Source organism: Astatotilapia calliptera, chromosome 3 (assembly GCF_964374335.1).
Source record: "Astatotilapia calliptera chromosome 3, fAstCal68.1, whole genome shotgun sequence".
Taxonomy (NCBI): Eukaryota; Metazoa; Chordata; class Actinopteri; order Cichliformes; family Cichlidae; genus Astatotilapia; species Astatotilapia calliptera.
The window spans coordinates 11,501,246-11,518,727 of record NC_137424.1 but is presented as its reverse complement, the minus strand read 5'-3'; the positions used below and the strand labels follow the sequence as shown (position 1 = coordinate 11,518,727).

Sequence of the window (17,482 nt, the reverse complement as noted above, 5' to 3'; positions counted from 1 at the left end):
ATTATGAATGCATGTTGTTCATGTATTATGATATAGCAAATTTTCTTAAACACTGGTAGATCACTGGACATTCCAGTGCATAAAAACAAACCAACCTGGTATTCAGTGCCATAATTTCTAACCCAATTTGTAGTTGAAACATTTACACATGAATCTACATTTAATGACTCGCACAACAAATGTCCACCTTCCATGCTATCAACTCTTTTTAATTTTAAAGGACCGAACTGAAATCTTTTAAAACAATAGTTTTCATAGTAAAAGGCCAATTGACGCTGATGCTGCTGTACTAGAGATTTTGTAAGGTTTTTAAAATTTTTGACAGCCCTTTTAAAAAAAATGTGTTTTGCTTCGAAACGCATACACCATATGTGGATAAGAGGGCCAATTTTCTTAATACACCTTGGATAGTGAATCATTAGGTGGTGTTTAGGAATTAATTTTCTACCAGGGAACAAGTTTTTAAACATGTTGTGGTGATCACAGATCAGATGTTTCAAGTAACATATCATGCCATCAGTAAGGACTGGGGATAACACAATATCAACAATTTGCAACAACAGGAGAACAAAATTCCAGTGACTATTGTCCCGCTCAACTATGTCTCCAAAAATGAGTGGAGTATTGCATAGGATACATAATGACTGAATGGCATTTAAACCTAAGTGTTTGCTGTTATCGTCTATTTTTAACCCACTTGGTTTATTTTTACGCTCTACAAAACCATAATTAAACGTCTGTATCCTGTCAAGTAATGTGCTAATGGAGATGTAGCCATTTTTGATCATGTATTGAAAAAAAAGTTTGAGCTCATACTGCACAACTCCTTCCAATAAATCGTGCATTATATCAACTGCATAATTGTCAGTGCTGTGAAAATATTCCAATGAATTGAGCACACAAGATCTTTTAACTCCATAAACGGAAGTGAGAGCAGGGTCTTCACTTAATGCATTACAGTGTTCAATATGAAGTTCTCTGGAGCGCAGAACAATGTCCGAACTGTCTTCATTAAACACAGACTGAATTTCTTCCTTGTTTACTAAACAAAACCTACACCAGTTTGTTGCACTAAATGATTCAACAAAACCTAGTAAGCCATTTAAAGCAAGATTGTCTCCTGTAACTTGAACAACAGAACCAAACACTGGCTCTTCAGTAAAGGGAAGCAGGATTCCTTTAGTTTCTAAAATTTTCAAGTCATCAATCAAAGGCTTTAGTATTTCTTCAAAACCATATTTCTTTAAGTCTTCTGTGTAGAAAAGAGCAGCTAGATGTACATTCATCAGCACAGAGTTAACCTTTGGTGGGAGGTTTTTTATAGTGAAATAAATACAGCCCAGTTTGTGGATCCCTTTCTTCGAACCTAATGGGTTAGCAGTTTCAAAATCATCGTAATACAGTAAAATCTGTAGAGCATATTTCTGTTGTGAAAACAGAGGATGGTTTTGGAAATATAATCCATCATTAATGTCTTTGTATAACCCAGCTTGTGTTTGTTTCTCATGCAAGAAGCATTCTCTAATGTCTTTATTCTTGAAAATTGAATGTATCGTACCTAAAATGGGCACATACATGTATTTGTCTCTGACAGGTGTTTCGCTATAAACCCCTGTAGTTCTATGTCTACGTGTATCCAATCTTACACCAAGTACAAATTCTTTAGGCTCAACTATTTCCCATTTTTCATCGTAATATTTCTGTCTTTTTTTTCTCAGTGTTAAATTTTGAAAAGGGGTTATCTAATTGGTTTAAATTGTGCTCAACTTTTTTGTAAATGTCTGATTCCTTACTATCAGGGGAAAATGTTTGGAGTACTACTTCTCTTGCTTGACTCTGAACATCACTGACAACTTCCTCAACAGAACTAATTATTGTTTGAACAGCACTCTCAGTAAGACCAGAAGCTTGTAAGTGAGCGACAATAGATCCACACATTCCAACAAGCGAGTCCTGTGAAATAACAGTGGGAACCTGTGATACAGATGCAGAAGTAGATGGTTGATCACTAAAAGTCTCCTAGAGAATGTGTTTGTTGGGCAACTTCCTGTTCCATCCCTACATGTTTATCGTGATAATGACTATGTACATTATGAAGATGTTTTCTAAAGCCATTGTAAGTACAAAAAGATGAAAGACATCCCTGCTCTCCACATTTTAAACGCAGATTCTTGTTTGGATATAAACCATGATGAAACTTTAAATGTTGACAAAGAGCTGAACAATTTTTGTGGTGCATTTTACAAACAAAGCATTTGAACATTGTCAAACAGTTTTTTTCCTCCTAAAAGCGTGTGGACCTTGCGGGCATTTAACGGTCTCGCAGCAGACGTGCTCTCAGTTCCTTGACTCGAGGGCTTTCTTTTGTGTTTCCAACATCAATGTTGTAGATTGTGGTTTGAATGAAGGTGTAGAAACTGGAAAGAGCTTCATCATATGAGAGGCTGAAGACAAAGTGTGCTTTGAAAAGCCCATCAAAAGCAGCCACTGAAGTTGGAGCCTCACATGGGATAGCTTTCTGGTCTACAACGATGAAGAACCTCTGAATGTTCTTCTTTTGTTCACCAATGCAGAGAAGGAAGGGCTGCCTGGTGTTAGCTTTCTCCAGGAAAGTAGTGAGGCTGACTCCTTCCTGGAATTTGAATAGCACATTTCAATCATGAGTAAAATTTTCTTTTCAACTGTTTGGCTTGCATATGAGGTCTGTGGGCCCAAGCAAGTAACCCGTCTTAACACAAATGGATCCAAGTAGAATAAAACAGAGTAATGCTTTATTTTTGAACTTCACATTCTTCTGTTTGCAGGGGCAATGAGTGTGTGCTGAACCCAAATCTGTGGATTAACTTATTTTGGAAAGGAAAGCCATACCAGATTTTATCTCTTCTGATATCTATAGATACAGCATGATTTCATACCAAATACACAAAAGATAATTAATTTACTGCGTCTTTTCTGTTTTTATCTTGTGGTTCACCATGGACCAAAAATCATTAATTACAAACAGTTTTTACAAAAAATTAGAGTAGAGTAATAGAGCATACCTTGATGAATCTCACAAGATGATTGGCTGCCTGTGCAGAGCTAATTTTTGCTGTTTTTTTGTGGCCTTTTGATGTTGGGGGCACTATCCCAGCCTTAAAGACAAAAGGCACATTTGAGACAAAAGGTTAAACATGAACTAGAAAACAGTTGGAAAATAAGCAGTTAAATGATGAGATTTCTGGAAATGCTTACAGCCACAAGGATGCATAAATTACTAATTTACTAGTCAATTTACACTCAGTTAACTGTTTTAGGACAGACAAATGGAAATGTAAGTATTTTATATACTGAAACACTGTCCAAATTTACCCCAGTCATTTGAAGCCTCCGTATCAAAAGATGATCGTAACTCCTCAACACAAGGACTTGATGGAAGACTTTGGCTTTCTGTAGAGCTGGGCGATAGAACGATAACGATATGTATCGCGATATAACTTTTACTCGATAGAGAAATTAAGCTATCGCGATAGACCTCGCCGCTCTTGCCCTCTTAAAAAAAAAAAAAAAAAAAAAAAAGGTCAGCCAATCCAAATTAAGTAGCGCAGAGCCGAACCAATCACAGCCACAGCGTCACGTCACGTGACTTGTTACGTACAGCACAAGTGCCAAGCCGCACGTGTATTTGTTTGGGAAGCAGCCAGCTGGTAATGGAGCCAGCGCGTAATGGAGGAAATGAGTGTGCCGACTAGAAAATTCAACCGAGCGTGACCGAAGAAAAACCAGATGATGGTTCCAATGCCGGAGAGATTGTCGAACGGAAGAGCCATAGAAGTTCCGTAGTGTGAAGGTATTTCGGCTATTTCAAGTCTGACAAAAACAGAGTAGCGTGCACTGTAAATTGTGCCGAAAGCAAGTCTGGAAATACAATAAACTGGTGCATGCGTCACACTGTGCGCCACGTTATTGTTTCGGTGAAATTAATTTCTACAATACTGTTACTGTTAATTCTACTCTCTGCAGTGTTTAAATGCTTACATATACACACAGTTACTGTCCCTCCACACATACGACTCGGTTCTGCTTCTATGCCGCAGCTTTGTTTACTTTTTCCCACCGAGGCTTCTAGACTTCTGATTGGCCAACATTTCTGCACGGTTAGGAATCTAGCGCCACCTGCTGCTTTGGCATGTTCATAGCAGCGTTTTCCTTCATTTCTGCCTTTATGTGTGGACGGGATTATTTTTTTAAAACGAAAACGGAAAATCTCCGTTTTCAAAAATACCCGTGTACGTGTGGACGTAGCCTCAGTCTCTGACTGGAAGCGCTAATTCGTCATTCGGCTTTTGTCAGACTAAAGTAACTGTTAAAACTGTTTGAAAAGCTCAGCTATACAACAAGGAGAGATTGAGAATTTCCTTTTAGTTCTCAGTTTATTTGATATTGACAAAAGTTAGTCAGTTTTGTCTGTTCTTCTGTAAAACAAACTAAGATTTATTTTTAGAATTAATATTTTGTTTCTAAGTGGAATTGACAATTTAGTCTGTTTCGTTTGTTCTATTTTAAAACTTAAACGCTTTAGCGGCTGCCTTTTGTGTAGTTTGCAATATTTGCCTTTATTTATCTGAAAAAGTCTCATGTTCCTTAAGTACATCTACCCTGTTGAACTTATTATAGGAAATAAATATTTAAATAAAAACAAGCTGGTGATTATTTCACATTTTACTTGTGAGCAACGGCACAAATATAGTTATTTGGCTTATATCGTGATAGATATCGTTATCGTCTGAAATGAAAAAAACATATCGTGATATGAAAAAATCTCATATCGCCCAGCTCTAGCTTTCTGCGATGATTTTTTGCTTGAAATACGAAGACCATTTTGTAAGAAATCTTCCAGAGGCCTCATCTCCAAGCATCATTGCAAAATCCTGATCAATCTATTAATAAGACAAAACAGGAACCAAATACTGGTTACTTAAGTGTTCTTGGCAAAATGTTATCTTTAGTTTCAGATCATGAAATGTCTAAAAATATACTCACCAACCCCGGTGTATCAAGGAAACGAGGGAAGACATCCAAGATTGATGATGTTGCATCCGGGTCATGTACCAGCTTCTGTCTATATTCAAAAGTAGCTTTCATCTTCTCTTTAACCACAGACCTATCTGTTGAGTGTCTAATAACAGACAGAGCCTCTCTGCACTCCTCACCAAAAAGCTGTCCACTAACAAACAAAGATTCTCTTCGGGTTGTTGGACTGTGCTGGAAGTTTGGCCTGGGACACCCACTAGCACCATCATAGGTATTGCGTTGGACAGTCTTGAGTCTCCAAGTAAGATAGCCAGTATTAGCCTCCGGATCATAGTAATGTTCCTGCTCATGCATGCATATCAATCACACACAAAAACAAACAAAAAACATACACAACAAAAAAATGCAACAAAGGTATGCATATTTGGTACCACTTTAACAACATGTATAAATTACAGAGATGTTGCGTTTCAGAGATAACACTTACATAGCCATTTTTTGAGTAAGGATCTTGGAGATATGGAAAAAGCGTTGCAATCCCCAGTGCATAGTTAGTCCGAACACTTATGGGCGGAATCCTCCTTTCAAAAACAAAAACTCTATTGCTCTTCTGTTCACTCGACAATTGTTTTTATGATCATCAAAGAATACTTGTGATTGTGATTCTATCATATCTGCAACCAGTATGTTGACCATTTGTCGACGAGTTGGATCTGACAGTGTTTTACTTTTGTCGTATTCATTGAAAATTTCTTCACCCTTTGGGTTTGAGCTCAGGACACTACACACCTTCTGTTTAAAAAAAAAAGTCATACTGATTAAACTGAAGTAAATTATACAAAAAAGTTAGTGTTTGTAAAATGCTGTTAAGCACTGGAAATTGCTTTAGGCTTTGCTTTTGACCTGCTTCGCTTCATCGCGATCAAGCTCTTGTAGGCCCTTCTTCCTGTTCTTTGTACTTTTGAGGATCATAGTTGAATCTGATGAACTGGTAGAAGCTGGGGACGATGGATGGTCTGACAATGAAACTGGCGATGTCAGGAGGGCAAGAGGGATTGGCTGTACCGATGACTCTGATTCATCGTCAACCACACTGATCTCAATGTCTTAAAGGGAAAAAAAGGGACATAAAAGGCATTGAAAAAAATGTGCAAAATGCATATGAGAAGTCACAACAACTGCAATAATGTTCAACCACATAAATTATATCTGATAACAGCATGTAATATGCTCTCAACATGTAAAAGCATTTTACAGTTTTTCAAAGAAGAAAATTGGAATCTGAAAGGTTGTTAAATCTGGCTAATATTCATGTAAACTTTGAAGATCATGAAGAAATGTACCCCTCTAAATTATTATGGATCTACTGTACCTGTTGCTGTCTGCATTCTATATCCAACTTTGAAAGCTCGAACTCCAGACTTTACCAGCTCATCAAAAATGTCTGCGTCAACTTCAGTGTCAGAGGTATCAGTGAGGATGAGTACACCTTCTGTGAAGAATTGAGGCTGCAAGCTGAACTTGTCCATAACTAAAACAAAGAAATCCGAAATGTCACTATACTATTAAAACCACCAAGTCTTACTGTTGATCACTTATAGGTGATAATTTTATACTCATTTAAATTGCACATGAGTACAAACCATCTTTAAGAAACTGGTGAAAATGAAAGCATTCATCACTTTCTGGAACTTTGACATACTTCTGCACTCCCCCATATTCCACCTTTGCAAGCATATCCTGTGTGGAGATTCAATAAAAAAAATTAGTTGTACAGTAATTAATTGGACAAATAACCTGGTAATCAATTGAAAAAAAAAAGAATCATGATCCATAACTTGTGTTAAGCAAAGCATTTTCCCAAAAGAGAATTCTAGATACTAAACAATTTGTCCATCTTTCAAGTCAATATTATAGTCACGATTACGTCGACTATCAAAGTCGCTTTGTAAAATCCCAAAAAACGCAGGAATAAGTAGTAGGATGTAATAACGGACTGAAACAGAAGATGGCAGCACTTGCATGTACAAGGATGCCAGCTGCCGTTAAACCCCGAAGAAGAAGAAGTAGCTCTGTCCCAGAATTCATAGCGCAGCCCAGCTCAGTTTCCAACAATGGCGGCAGCTAGTTAGTTTTAATATTACTCTTATTATTCTTTCTGGGTCACAAAATAAACGTTTAACGTGTTTTCAGGCTAGAATGTAGCTGTGTAAACCTCAAATATCTGCTCAGTTTATCAAGACACCACATATTTTCAAAAGCGCTCCGACGTTTTCGGAGACGTCTGTTACCCACTAGCTTGATAGCGAGCCGGGTGCTGGGCTCACTAGAGCCGTGAGAACACCGGACTCCCGGCAGATCGTTTTCAAACCCACCGCCTTACTCAGGTTAAACATGATATATAAGTCACTTAGATAACTTAAAAATTTTATTGTTTGGCTTTTTTCAGTATTTTATTTGTTCCTGAGTAAAACGGCTGACTTTATTAAACTCCACCGAAACACTCTGCACCTTTAATTAAAATTTAATAAACTATCATCTTGTCTTTATCTTTAGTTAGCACATACCTTATACACTTAAAGCTGTAATCTAATGAGAGTTATATAAGAGCAGATGCTGCTGGTGCAATAAGCTGTACGTTTTACGTCCAATTGATGCATGATCTGATTAGTGGACTAATTGCAAAAATAATCGGTGACTAGTTTACTATCAAAATCATTGTTTGTGGCAGCCCTACCCACAACACATTTGTTAAAATGATGCTCTCTATAACAACTGAAGAAGACAGACAATAGTTAATTCCGTAATAAATTATAAGCCTTGATCTTTTTAATTTTTACCTAAAATGAGTGCACAAAACTCTGAAAAGATCTAAATATTAACATAGAAGCCAGTCAGCACATCTGCTACTGCCGTTTACTATATCGGTTTATGTGGGAGATAGTTTTCAGGCTTTAAGTGCCACCATAATTTTATGCCAACCTAAACATTGTTTTAAGTGTATTTGAGTTAGCAAAAAAATGACTGAAGACTCATATGCAAGTCTTTTGCCCGCCAACGATACATTTCAGCTAGCTAAAACAGATTTTTATGCTATCACCGAGCAACGTGCTAATGCTTTTCACACAGCTTTGTCTCGACTCAAAAAAGCCACAGAAGTAAAAGGTAGTAGTAATAATAATTACAAGAATCTCAGAAAAAATGAATTACCAGGCGTGGCAAACAACTCAGAAAAATGGAGAGCTAAATGTTCTGAAATGGCTTCCCTTCAGCTTCATTCGGAACCTGTGTTGCTGGGGGCGGAGTCTATGAATTTACTCCATTAGTGTCATAGCCCCTTTAGGAGTTCAGAGTTAAGAGGTCAAGAGTTAATGTTTCCATTTTGACACCTCCAGATTTAATATAGAAACACTCATTCTTAACACTCGATTTTAACTACTAATGTTTTACACCTCAGAGTTACATTAAAAGAAAGTGACTCTACTTAGAGTAAAATTAACTCTGCTTTTGCACAAAGTCTACTAACACCAATATATTTAACACTTTTGAATTTGCTGTGTATTTGCATTGATACAATTGCTTGGATCACAAATTGTTCTAACTAGATTAAAGTCACCAATGATAAAGGTATTCTTGCGCTTACAGTTACCATTATTATCTCTGTTTGCTATCAGATCATCACATCCCCCTTGTGGGATCATGTTGATGATATGCTGGTTTTCGAATTTCTGAACACGTCCGTTAGTCATGCAGAGCACAGTGCCAGAGAGCGCCACCAGCAGGAAAATGGAAGTCTTCATTGTATTTCTATATCGAAAAAGTAAACAGAGTGAATATATAAATCAGTATTATTTCATTTCATTTATTAACTTGTTTATTTTTGTTTCCTAAATGTTAATCGTGCTTAACTATTAAAGTAAAAATACAGATAGATAGGAAACTCTCTGAAAAGTCAAACTGTTTTCAGTGAGTTTATATATTTGCCAGAGGAAAGGTCAGGATCTGCATATCTGACCACTTTGAATCAATTTATATCTAAACAGAAATCAGTAAAAGTTAAAATCAGTTTTATCAATATCCTCACTTATGAGGATATTGATATCCGTATAACTGGAGTTATTATAGATTTTCATACATGACATTTGTGAAAAAGGCGAGGGTGTCAGGGTCCCTGTGTCTACCCGGTCGCCTCAGTATGGCTACATGTGTTTTTTTGTTTTGATTTTGTCCCCGCTCTCTCCCTCCCTCCTTCTCTCACTGCCTGGGCGGAGCTCATCTGTGGGCTCCTGCCCTTGGCCCACGCACCTGGTGACACCTGTGGCTCATCACCCAACAGTGTTCCAGTCCCCTTATAAGATGGCAGCCCTGTATTTCTCGTCGCTGGACCGTTGCCGACTCTCGTCAGTGTTAACCCCAGCTCAGTTCGTTCTCGTGTTTCCCTAGCGATCTTCTTACAGTAACCTTTTGCATCTCTGTGAATAGATTTCCCTGGACCTGCCCCTGTGTTACCTGAGCGATCAAGTGTGTGAGGATTGGAGCGAGCTTTTGTGTTTCTTGTGGAGTGTGAAGAGGAGCGTGGAGCGTGGATGGAGTGAGGACTTTGGAGCGTGTGTGGACTGCAAGTGTCTTTCCCCCCTCCTGTTCGTGTGTGGATTCCCGGAACCCGTCTTTTCCCCACTGTGTAAATAGATCACCTGGTGCTTCTGTAAATAAAAAACCTTTATTGTTCCCTACTCAGAGCCTACGCGTGAGTCCGTTCAGTCCCGTTGTGACAGAGGGTAAGGACGTAAATCGACTGGTAAAGAGGGACTGGTGAAGAGTCTGCAGCCGCAGCACCGATCCATCTGTCGATCTCCTGTTCCCTTCTCTGATCACTCGTGAACAAGACTGCGAGTTTTGTAACTTAATAAAAGCAGTAATTTGTTTGCCAGAGTGCCCCTTCCACGTCACACCCTGTTCTTTCCTTCTTGTCTTATATGAAAATTCACTTTGTGTAGCTTTTTGGGAAATTGTTAAACTTCATCGTTTAGCCAGCTCTTTGGAGCTGAGCAGGTTCAGGCCTGTTGTTGTAAGTTTTATAAAACGATCTCATTTAAACGGATAATCCAGCTGAAGCTTCAGACAGCCGTCAGACAGTGAAACACTGCCATCTGCTGGACTCGAATAACAAAGACGCTGCTTTGACGGGTGAGGGAGTTTCAACAAGTCTGCAACGACTCAAGCATCAAACTACAGAACTATTATAGCGGACATGGTGCTCTAATGACTGCTTCATTAACGCAGCTCAGAAAGGATCAAACATATCAATAAATTATAAAACACAAAACGTCTCTTATTGCCCAGGGCTCAGGAAGTGAGTGACCACTTAAGTGTGTTCAACAGGAAGCTAAAGACTGGTGCTGTTAAAGTGTTCAAAAAACAGCAGGAGCTCGGTGTGAGGCCACAGTGGGCCAAAAAACACAAGATGACCTCCAGCGAGGACAAAATGTATCTGGACGTCTCTGTGAGCATCTGTCTCACTGTGTAAGTGTAGCACAGTGTCTGTGTGTGCATGGCTGGGTAAGAGAGACAGCACAACTGAAAGCACTCAGACGAGGACCCGGTGCATCGTCTGTCTCATCTCAGCCAGTTTACTTACAAACTCTTTAAGTTTGAATTTTAAAGCCGACAATGTGCACAGGGCAGTGATATTTAAAATGAAGGTAAACTATTCCAATCTCTGCAGCCCCAATTGTGTATCTCACACACACACACAGTCCTGAATTCATTACTGAAGTCTCATCCAGACGTTCAATGTGCTGTGTAATTAAATTGAGACGTGGGGTCAAAATTCCCACCTAGATTGCGTGAGATGAAATAGAAATCGGCTCTCCTCTAACTGACTTTATAGAAATAATTACATAAGCTGCATTTATAACTGTTATTAAATAACAGCAGCACACGAGAACTAAAGTGTAATCCCAGCACATTTCGCTTCGCTTGCACTGATTCTTTAGAGATGACGACCGTGGTGGGTAATTAAGGGCAAACAATATACAAGTGGCGTGAAAAATGGAGGCTGCATTACCTTTCCAAAGCTTCCTTTCCCGATGGCCCGCAGTATCTGGAAGTGGTCAAAGTTCACTGTGGAGAAAATGAGAAGCAGTTAGTGAGAACGTGTCAGTTTGAGCTGAGCTATAAAACAGGGAACATGACATGTACAGCACTGTGCAAAAGTCTTGAGCCATCCCTCATTTGCTTCCAGGGATCCGGACTTCCCTGTAATCTTTAAAGTGGTATTAAGGAATAGCTCTCCAGGCTTTTTAAAGTGTTTCTGATTTTTAATCCAGGGCTTGTATTTGACCACTTTTTGTCTGTTAAGACCCTTCACACTAATCTCTGAAACATTCAAACATAAACAGACACCTAAGTCATGGAAAGGACCAGAAAACTTAACAAAGAACCAATTTTAAATTGTATCTGTACACATTTACTTGCAGCCTATTGCAAAAAAACAAAAGCCCACATCATTTGTTCTCACTTCTTTAGTTGAAGAATGCAGTTAATAACACCGTTAACACAGACTGACCTGGCAAAACACGAAAAAATAAGGGGGTGGTTCAAGACTTTTGCTCGGTACTGTATGAGAAATGGAAATGTGCACTTCACAATGTATCGCTGCACTTCGGCAGTACTGTGAAGATTAAATGTTTTTTCCTTCCCGATGCATGTGAAAGGTTAAGACTTACATCTCCAAATGTACTGGAACTGATTTGAACCAGAGGACTCAGCCACACTGTTACTATGTACTGCATAAACACGTTTACCGATGAAGGTAAATCAGACGCTGTCCTGACTGTGTGGCTAAATTTTGTGCTGAAAGCATCAAATCAATTGAATATGATTAACTTGCTATGAGAGGTTTTTACTCCAAGTGTGACTTTTTCTGGCTTCATACGCCTTTCAGGGTCAAATTCAAGCACTTTGTGAGCACGTTTAATGTCCATTTTCAACATTTTCCAGCACATTACCATAAAAAGGATGCATATTTCACTTCGCATCACCTGAGTAAGACCACGTGAAAGGCCAAATTAATAATAAGTCTTCTCATCAGATATTGATGCTTCTTTCTTATGTGACACAAAAAACAGGAGGAGACAGATCTTTGCTTGTTGTTTTTTAAGTTCATTCATTCAAAACTAACTGTAAGACGCTTAACTACATTGCAGTCTGTGTTATTGCTGTAGACCTAATTATCACCTTTAAAGTGTTTGTGCTAATAACATCATGTAGAGTAAGACAGGCATAGAGAACAGCACTGACTGGGAGAGGCTTTGAACAGATGACATACTCAGATCAATTCAACACTTTAGACTTTAAAAATGCACAAGCGTCTTTCAAAAACCCATTTATTTAATCTATCATCATTGATATTATTATGTACAGTTATAATGTTCATCTCCCTTAAATAAACAGGCAGCCTTAAAGTGTGAAATAGTCACTTGTCTACTGTCTCAGTGGCTGATAGTGCCCCACAGGCCTCAATGTCAGCTTGAAGCCATCATGTTTCAATTGTTTAATGATAAACAGATTTTGAATGAAAGCGAGGAAACTTCGGTAGCACAAAAAAGTGCCTATTCTTTGTTCCCATATGGTTCAGTCATATTACCGTCATTTCCCCCTAAGCTGTTCCCAAAGACACCAGGTTAATACTTGAAAAGGCTGCAGCGATACACAAAAATATCATCAATATTCTGTTTACTTGGTGACAACGTCGCTTTTAGCCTTCAATCAGAAAGCCTGACGTTGGCTAGTTAAGCATCGGGCTAACGTTTAACGCTTTCACTTGCAAGAGCACCTGGCTGCAGCCACTGTGGACCTCCACAGTAACCGGAAACACGTAACTTCAGTTAAATCGACTTTGACAGCGAAAACTAAATTGCGTTTTTGTTACTATTGATGCTGCTGAGAAATAAAAATGGTTTTAAGTGTGGTTTTTTTTTAACACTCTGGGTTTGTTCATAAAAATTCCCCTAAATTGTTCGTGGCACAAAAGTGACACTTGCTGTTTCGCTGATTTTTTTTTTTTTTTTACAGCACATCGCGTTGTGCGTTCTGATTGCTGTAGACCATTGTCAATCAATCTAGTCCAGTGTCTCCTGTACAGGAGCGGTCCCTAATAGGCCCACGGACCAGTCCCGGTTCGTGAGTCTTTTGGTACCGTTCCGCGAGAGTTGATCCTCCGGTGTGAAATGTATGGTTGTAGTTGTGTGTCTTATTTTGAAAGAACTATTTACGCGTTACCATAGCGACCAGAGAGCGTTAAGAAGCAGAGAGGAGGATGTCACTGTCATTGTTGTTGGCGCACAGCTCAAGTCACGTTTATTATTATATTTACAAAATACCACAGTTTCTTTTTTTTATTCTTTTGTTGTATTTATCCACGACACCTTAAAGGTCGTTCCCTGAAAATATTGTCTGACATTAAAGTGGTCTGTGGTGCAAAAAGGTTGGGGACTCCTGCTGTACAGTACAGAATGCCTTTAGCTTGTCGAATTTACATAAATCTTCGATCGCTAGCAGTGTAACTCTGAAGTGCTGCACTGTATGTTTGTACGTTTTCTCCCAAACAAACACAACAATGCCGACGAAACGTTTTGCACCCTCAAATGCACCTTCAGGTTTCATTCCATGATACTGGAGTCATGTTTCTACGAAGGTTTGAACTCTAAGAGTGTTTAAACAAAAGAGAAAAGTGTGAAAATGTTCATGCCTGTCTGAGAAAAGTGTATAAAGCATGTAGTGAGGGGTTTTACAGTCTTAACATCTATAATAATTGTAAAAAATAAAGTTGGCTACTTCGTGGATTTCACCTACCGCGGGTTATTTTTTGAACGTAACACCAGCGATAAACGAGGGGCTGCTGTATTAGTAATAGTAGTGTCTGGGACATCTAATTGATTAACATCAACATTGATTATTATGCACTATTATTTTTGTTCAAGGAGAGCCAAAAATATAAAACTCTCTCTCAGCTTGTTTGTTGCCAAAAATGGCCACTTTTTGTGTATGTTCACAAAATGCTATAAAATGTATATTTCTTAAAACATTTATCTACTTTTGCCGACGTGACTCTTTAAAATAGCACCAGTCCTTTTCATCAAAATCAAAATTGTATCTGAGCATCGGGGAAAAGGCTGTCTTGCAATTGTTGAGGTCACTAGTGTGTGCCCCATTTCTTCCAGGATCACTCTCTTTATAGGTTTTAGTGGAATCCTAGTACTGCGAAGTGGTTTCATGGTACAAAGGGATTGTATTCCAAGATCTGGGAGACTGTAGAAATGAGCAGTGATGCCCTTCCTACCATCTTTCCAGAAAAATAAGTGATCTGGAAGCTGTTAGGCTTACTTACAGCAGCAGCACTTTCTGCACCTGCATAAACTCCAGGACACATTTACTAACGGTGTTTGTTGCTGTATGTGCTGCAGCTTTGAATTTTTTAATAATATATATTTTGTTAATATTTTGGCTATGGTGTCTTGTTTTGAAATGTACAAGAGTAAAAGTGTTTTTAGCAGGTGCTTCAAAGCTAAGTTTGACTGGGAAACTCAAAGCTCAATAGGCTGTATCAACAGAAATTCACTGCAGCCTATGTAATATTTCATGCGTCATAATTTATTCTACTCTATCTTGCAAATACATATTTGTGTGGCAATGTCATGCACAACACACACAACTATTAGATCCTTAAGATCAAACCCGTGTCATTCTTTTGGTCCACTGCAGTGCAGTAGTCAAAAAAAAGAATAAGTGACGTGTCCACAGATGGCCAGGATAGAGCCCAGAGTGTTAATGTTTAAAATGTATAAAAATATTATTGATTGCAATTCTTTACTGTTAATATCAACAATAAGCTTTTTATTTTGAAATTACAAGTTTAAAAAAAATGCTGTTACATTTACATTTAATGCTGTTACACTGTAATCCTTTATTATAAGTATGGACACAGAATAAAGTGAACAACATTTTGAAATAAGTTTAATTGGAATTTTGTACTACGCAAAAAACAAAACAAAAAAACAACAACAACATATTAAACAAACAAACACAGCCAGTGCCTTCATTTGTCTATTACATGTCAAACATAGCACTGACCCTTAGCCCCTGCTCATCAGCACATGCTTTCAAAAAGAGCTCCATGTCCTCTGCAAACTGAAAAACAAAGAGGAACAAGTCCCTTGCTCCAGTGTCTTCTTCCTCTGACATGTCTCTTAAGACCCTCTGCTGGTCCCCTTGATTTAAGGACAGATATTTGGGCATTGTTACATGTCCACGGAAAAGTGCCTTATTTTGGACAACCCAGTGCACAGCAGGACGCAGATCTTCAACAACTGCTGGCTCCTGTGTCAGGCAAATGGGGATGAAAACATAGTTATTTCTCTGTTGCAGAACAGTTTTTTAACAGTTATTCAAATTTCACTAACCATGTAATTACACTACTGTTTAAATTGAATACTGACCTGACTGCCTTCCTGGAACTTGCGCTTTTTCAGTCTGAAAATGAGCACGTGTTGTCCTTCAAGCACAGCTTTGGCTTCCTCTCTCCAGTGTGCAAATAGCTTGCCAGAGCTACGAAGAGTAAGGCCACAGTGAGGCATGTCATTTTCATGGACTTTCCATCAGCTGCAGTTTTATTGAACACAGAGGGTAGAGCCAATGAATGTTCTAACAAAGACTCAGAAAATGGTTCAGATACCGAAGACAAAACCTTGGGGGGGAAACGGGGCTCCTCGAAGAGTACTGCCGGAGGAATACGGGTCTCCTCGGAGAGTTCAGCGGGGAGCAGTCCTGATAATGGTGGCTGACCTGGTATTGAAGAATGCTGACAAGACAATAAATGCCTTGCCATATCCCCACGCCATATGATTGTAATCTTACAGACAGGGCGGTGAAAGTGTCCTGCAATTCTGGCTTTAAGCCCGAATTCCAGATTGATGTGTGCATCTAAAACAGAGAGAGAAACAGATAAACACCATATATACATTTAAGTTAAGGATTTAGCAGAAATAACAATTTACAGTTGGCATGTAATAGATTTGGGAAGAAAATCCTTGAAAAAACCCCCACAAATATTTTAAAAGACACTTTAATCTGTGAGACATGTTTCTATTGACATATAACAGTCAATTGAACAGGGGCTAACTAAAATCTGGGCAATAAAAAAGCTGTACAGAAAAGAATGACGAATAGAAGTATTGATAAATATATAAATCTGTTTGTGACGAAATTTACAGTGTTGACGCTAACCAAAGGTGTCACAAGTACACACGTTCCTTACTACAGTTTAGATACCTCTGTTTAGACAGCACTGACTCGACTTTTTAGTCAAGTCGAAGTAAGAAGTACAGGGTCTAAAATATAATTTATGTACAAAATTTTGAAGTAATCTTGCGTCCAAAGCACGCGTGTGGGGGGCTGATTTACAAATGTACAGATTACAAAGTACAGATACGCGTGCTAAAATGTGAGAAGTAGAAGTATAAAGAAGTATACAGTAGGCACAAAAAAGTACAGCAGTAAAGTAAAGATACCAGAAAATTCTACTTAAGTACAGTATTGAAGTATTCGTTATTTTGCATCTCTGACGCCAACAATAAATCATACTCTAATGCAAAATGTGGTTTTTGCTTCTTCTCGCCCACAGAAGCCGTTAATCCAGCTCTCTTACTTAAACCAGGCCCAGGAAAAAGCATATTTGTGTGTTTCTCTGCCATGGAGCACGATGAAAAAACATTAAAATAAATTGTAACGCTAAATAAGTGGCAACATGATCATTGTAAGAAAACTAGACAATTCCTAGAATTATAAAATCACTAACGGCAAATTTATTTAAGAAAGACTTAACCAACCTTTGTGATCAACTTGCAAGACTTCCACGGTATCCATGCGTGCTTCCGGCTACTGTGGAGGTCACGTGTTTCCGGTTAGTGTGGAGGTCACGTGTATCCGGTTACTGTGGAGCTCCACAGTGGCTGCAGCCAGACCCTTCTCTTCACTTGAGGGAAGTAACTCGTATTACTGCTACTGCTGTGTAATCTTGGTTTAATTCACAGCATATTCTACAAGTTACCCTGCAATAACTAACTGTTAGAATAGCGGCACCATATTGTATCGCACTGAGTGCACTTCAATCCTTTATCCCGCGAGTTTGCTAGCTAGCAAAATAATAATACCAATTTTAAACAAATAACATGTGTAACGTACACACTCGAGAAAATTATCTACTAGTACTTACGCAAACTCCCCCGTTGTGAAAACGTACAAATCCTTCTTGTATTTTTTGTTTTCCAGCAAACACTCATTAAAACGGCCTCCAGGCACATTAGCGCATTCACCCCCGACTGATCAGGGAGGGGGTGAGGGGTCACACATTGAAACAGACTAACGTGCAGAGGTACAGCCCAGGCAGAGAAATGTTGCTTTTAGACTT

At 38.7% G+C, this 17,482-nt stretch overlaps 3 protein-coding genes and 1 long non-coding RNA gene across 4 annotated transcripts in view; 1 reads left to right on the top strand and 3 right to left on the bottom strand.

Moving 5' to 3' along the window:
* LOC113011589 (NACHT, LRR and PYD domains-containing protein 12-like) overlaps positions 1 to 17,482 on the bottom strand; it is a 534,299-nt gene that overhangs the window by 42,787 nt on the left and 474,030 nt on the right. The gene's annotated exons all lie outside the window — the stretch shown is intronic.
* LOC113011575 (NACHT, LRR and PYD domains-containing protein 12-like) overlaps positions 1 to 17,482 on the bottom strand; it is a 374,200-nt gene that overhangs the window by 331,272 nt on the left and 25,446 nt on the right. The window lies entirely within an intron of this gene.
* On the bottom strand, positions 4,818 to 6,542 carry LOC145426144 (uncharacterized). Its single transcript, XM_080299676.1, has 6 exons — positions 6,386 to 6,542; positions 5,917 to 6,119; positions 5,695 to 5,805; positions 5,501 to 5,620; positions 5,023 to 5,355; positions 4,818 to 4,919 (listed from the first exon to the last, which is right to left on the bottom strand). The coding sequence occupies exons 1-6, from the start codon at positions 6,540 to 6,542 to the stop codon at positions 4,818 to 4,820; spliced, it is 1,026 nt and encodes a 341-aa protein (XP_080155802.1).
* On the top strand, positions 9,227 to 9,746 carry LOC113011602 (uncharacterized). The gene is made up of 2 exons (XR_003270595.2): positions 9,227 to 9,413; positions 9,496 to 9,746. It is a non-coding gene; the product is annotated as an uncharacterized LOC113011602 (long non-coding RNA).

What these genes read in the sequence shown, in the direction of transcription:
- LOC145426144 (XM_080299676.1), bottom strand. Translation starts at nt 6,542, where the DNA reads ATGGACAAGTTCAGCTTGCAGCCTCAATTCTTCACAGAAGGTGTACTC. An exon ending in ATCGCGATGAAGCGAAGCAG is followed by an intron (nt 5,806 to 5,916) that starts GTCAAAAGCAAA and finishes TTTTTTAAACAG; the next exon opens with AAGGTGTGTAGTGTCCTGAG. An exon ending in GACAAATGGTCAACATACTG is followed by an intron (nt 5,621 to 5,694) that starts GTTGCAGATATG and finishes AGTGAACAGAAG; the next exon opens with AGCAATAGAGTTTTTGTTTT.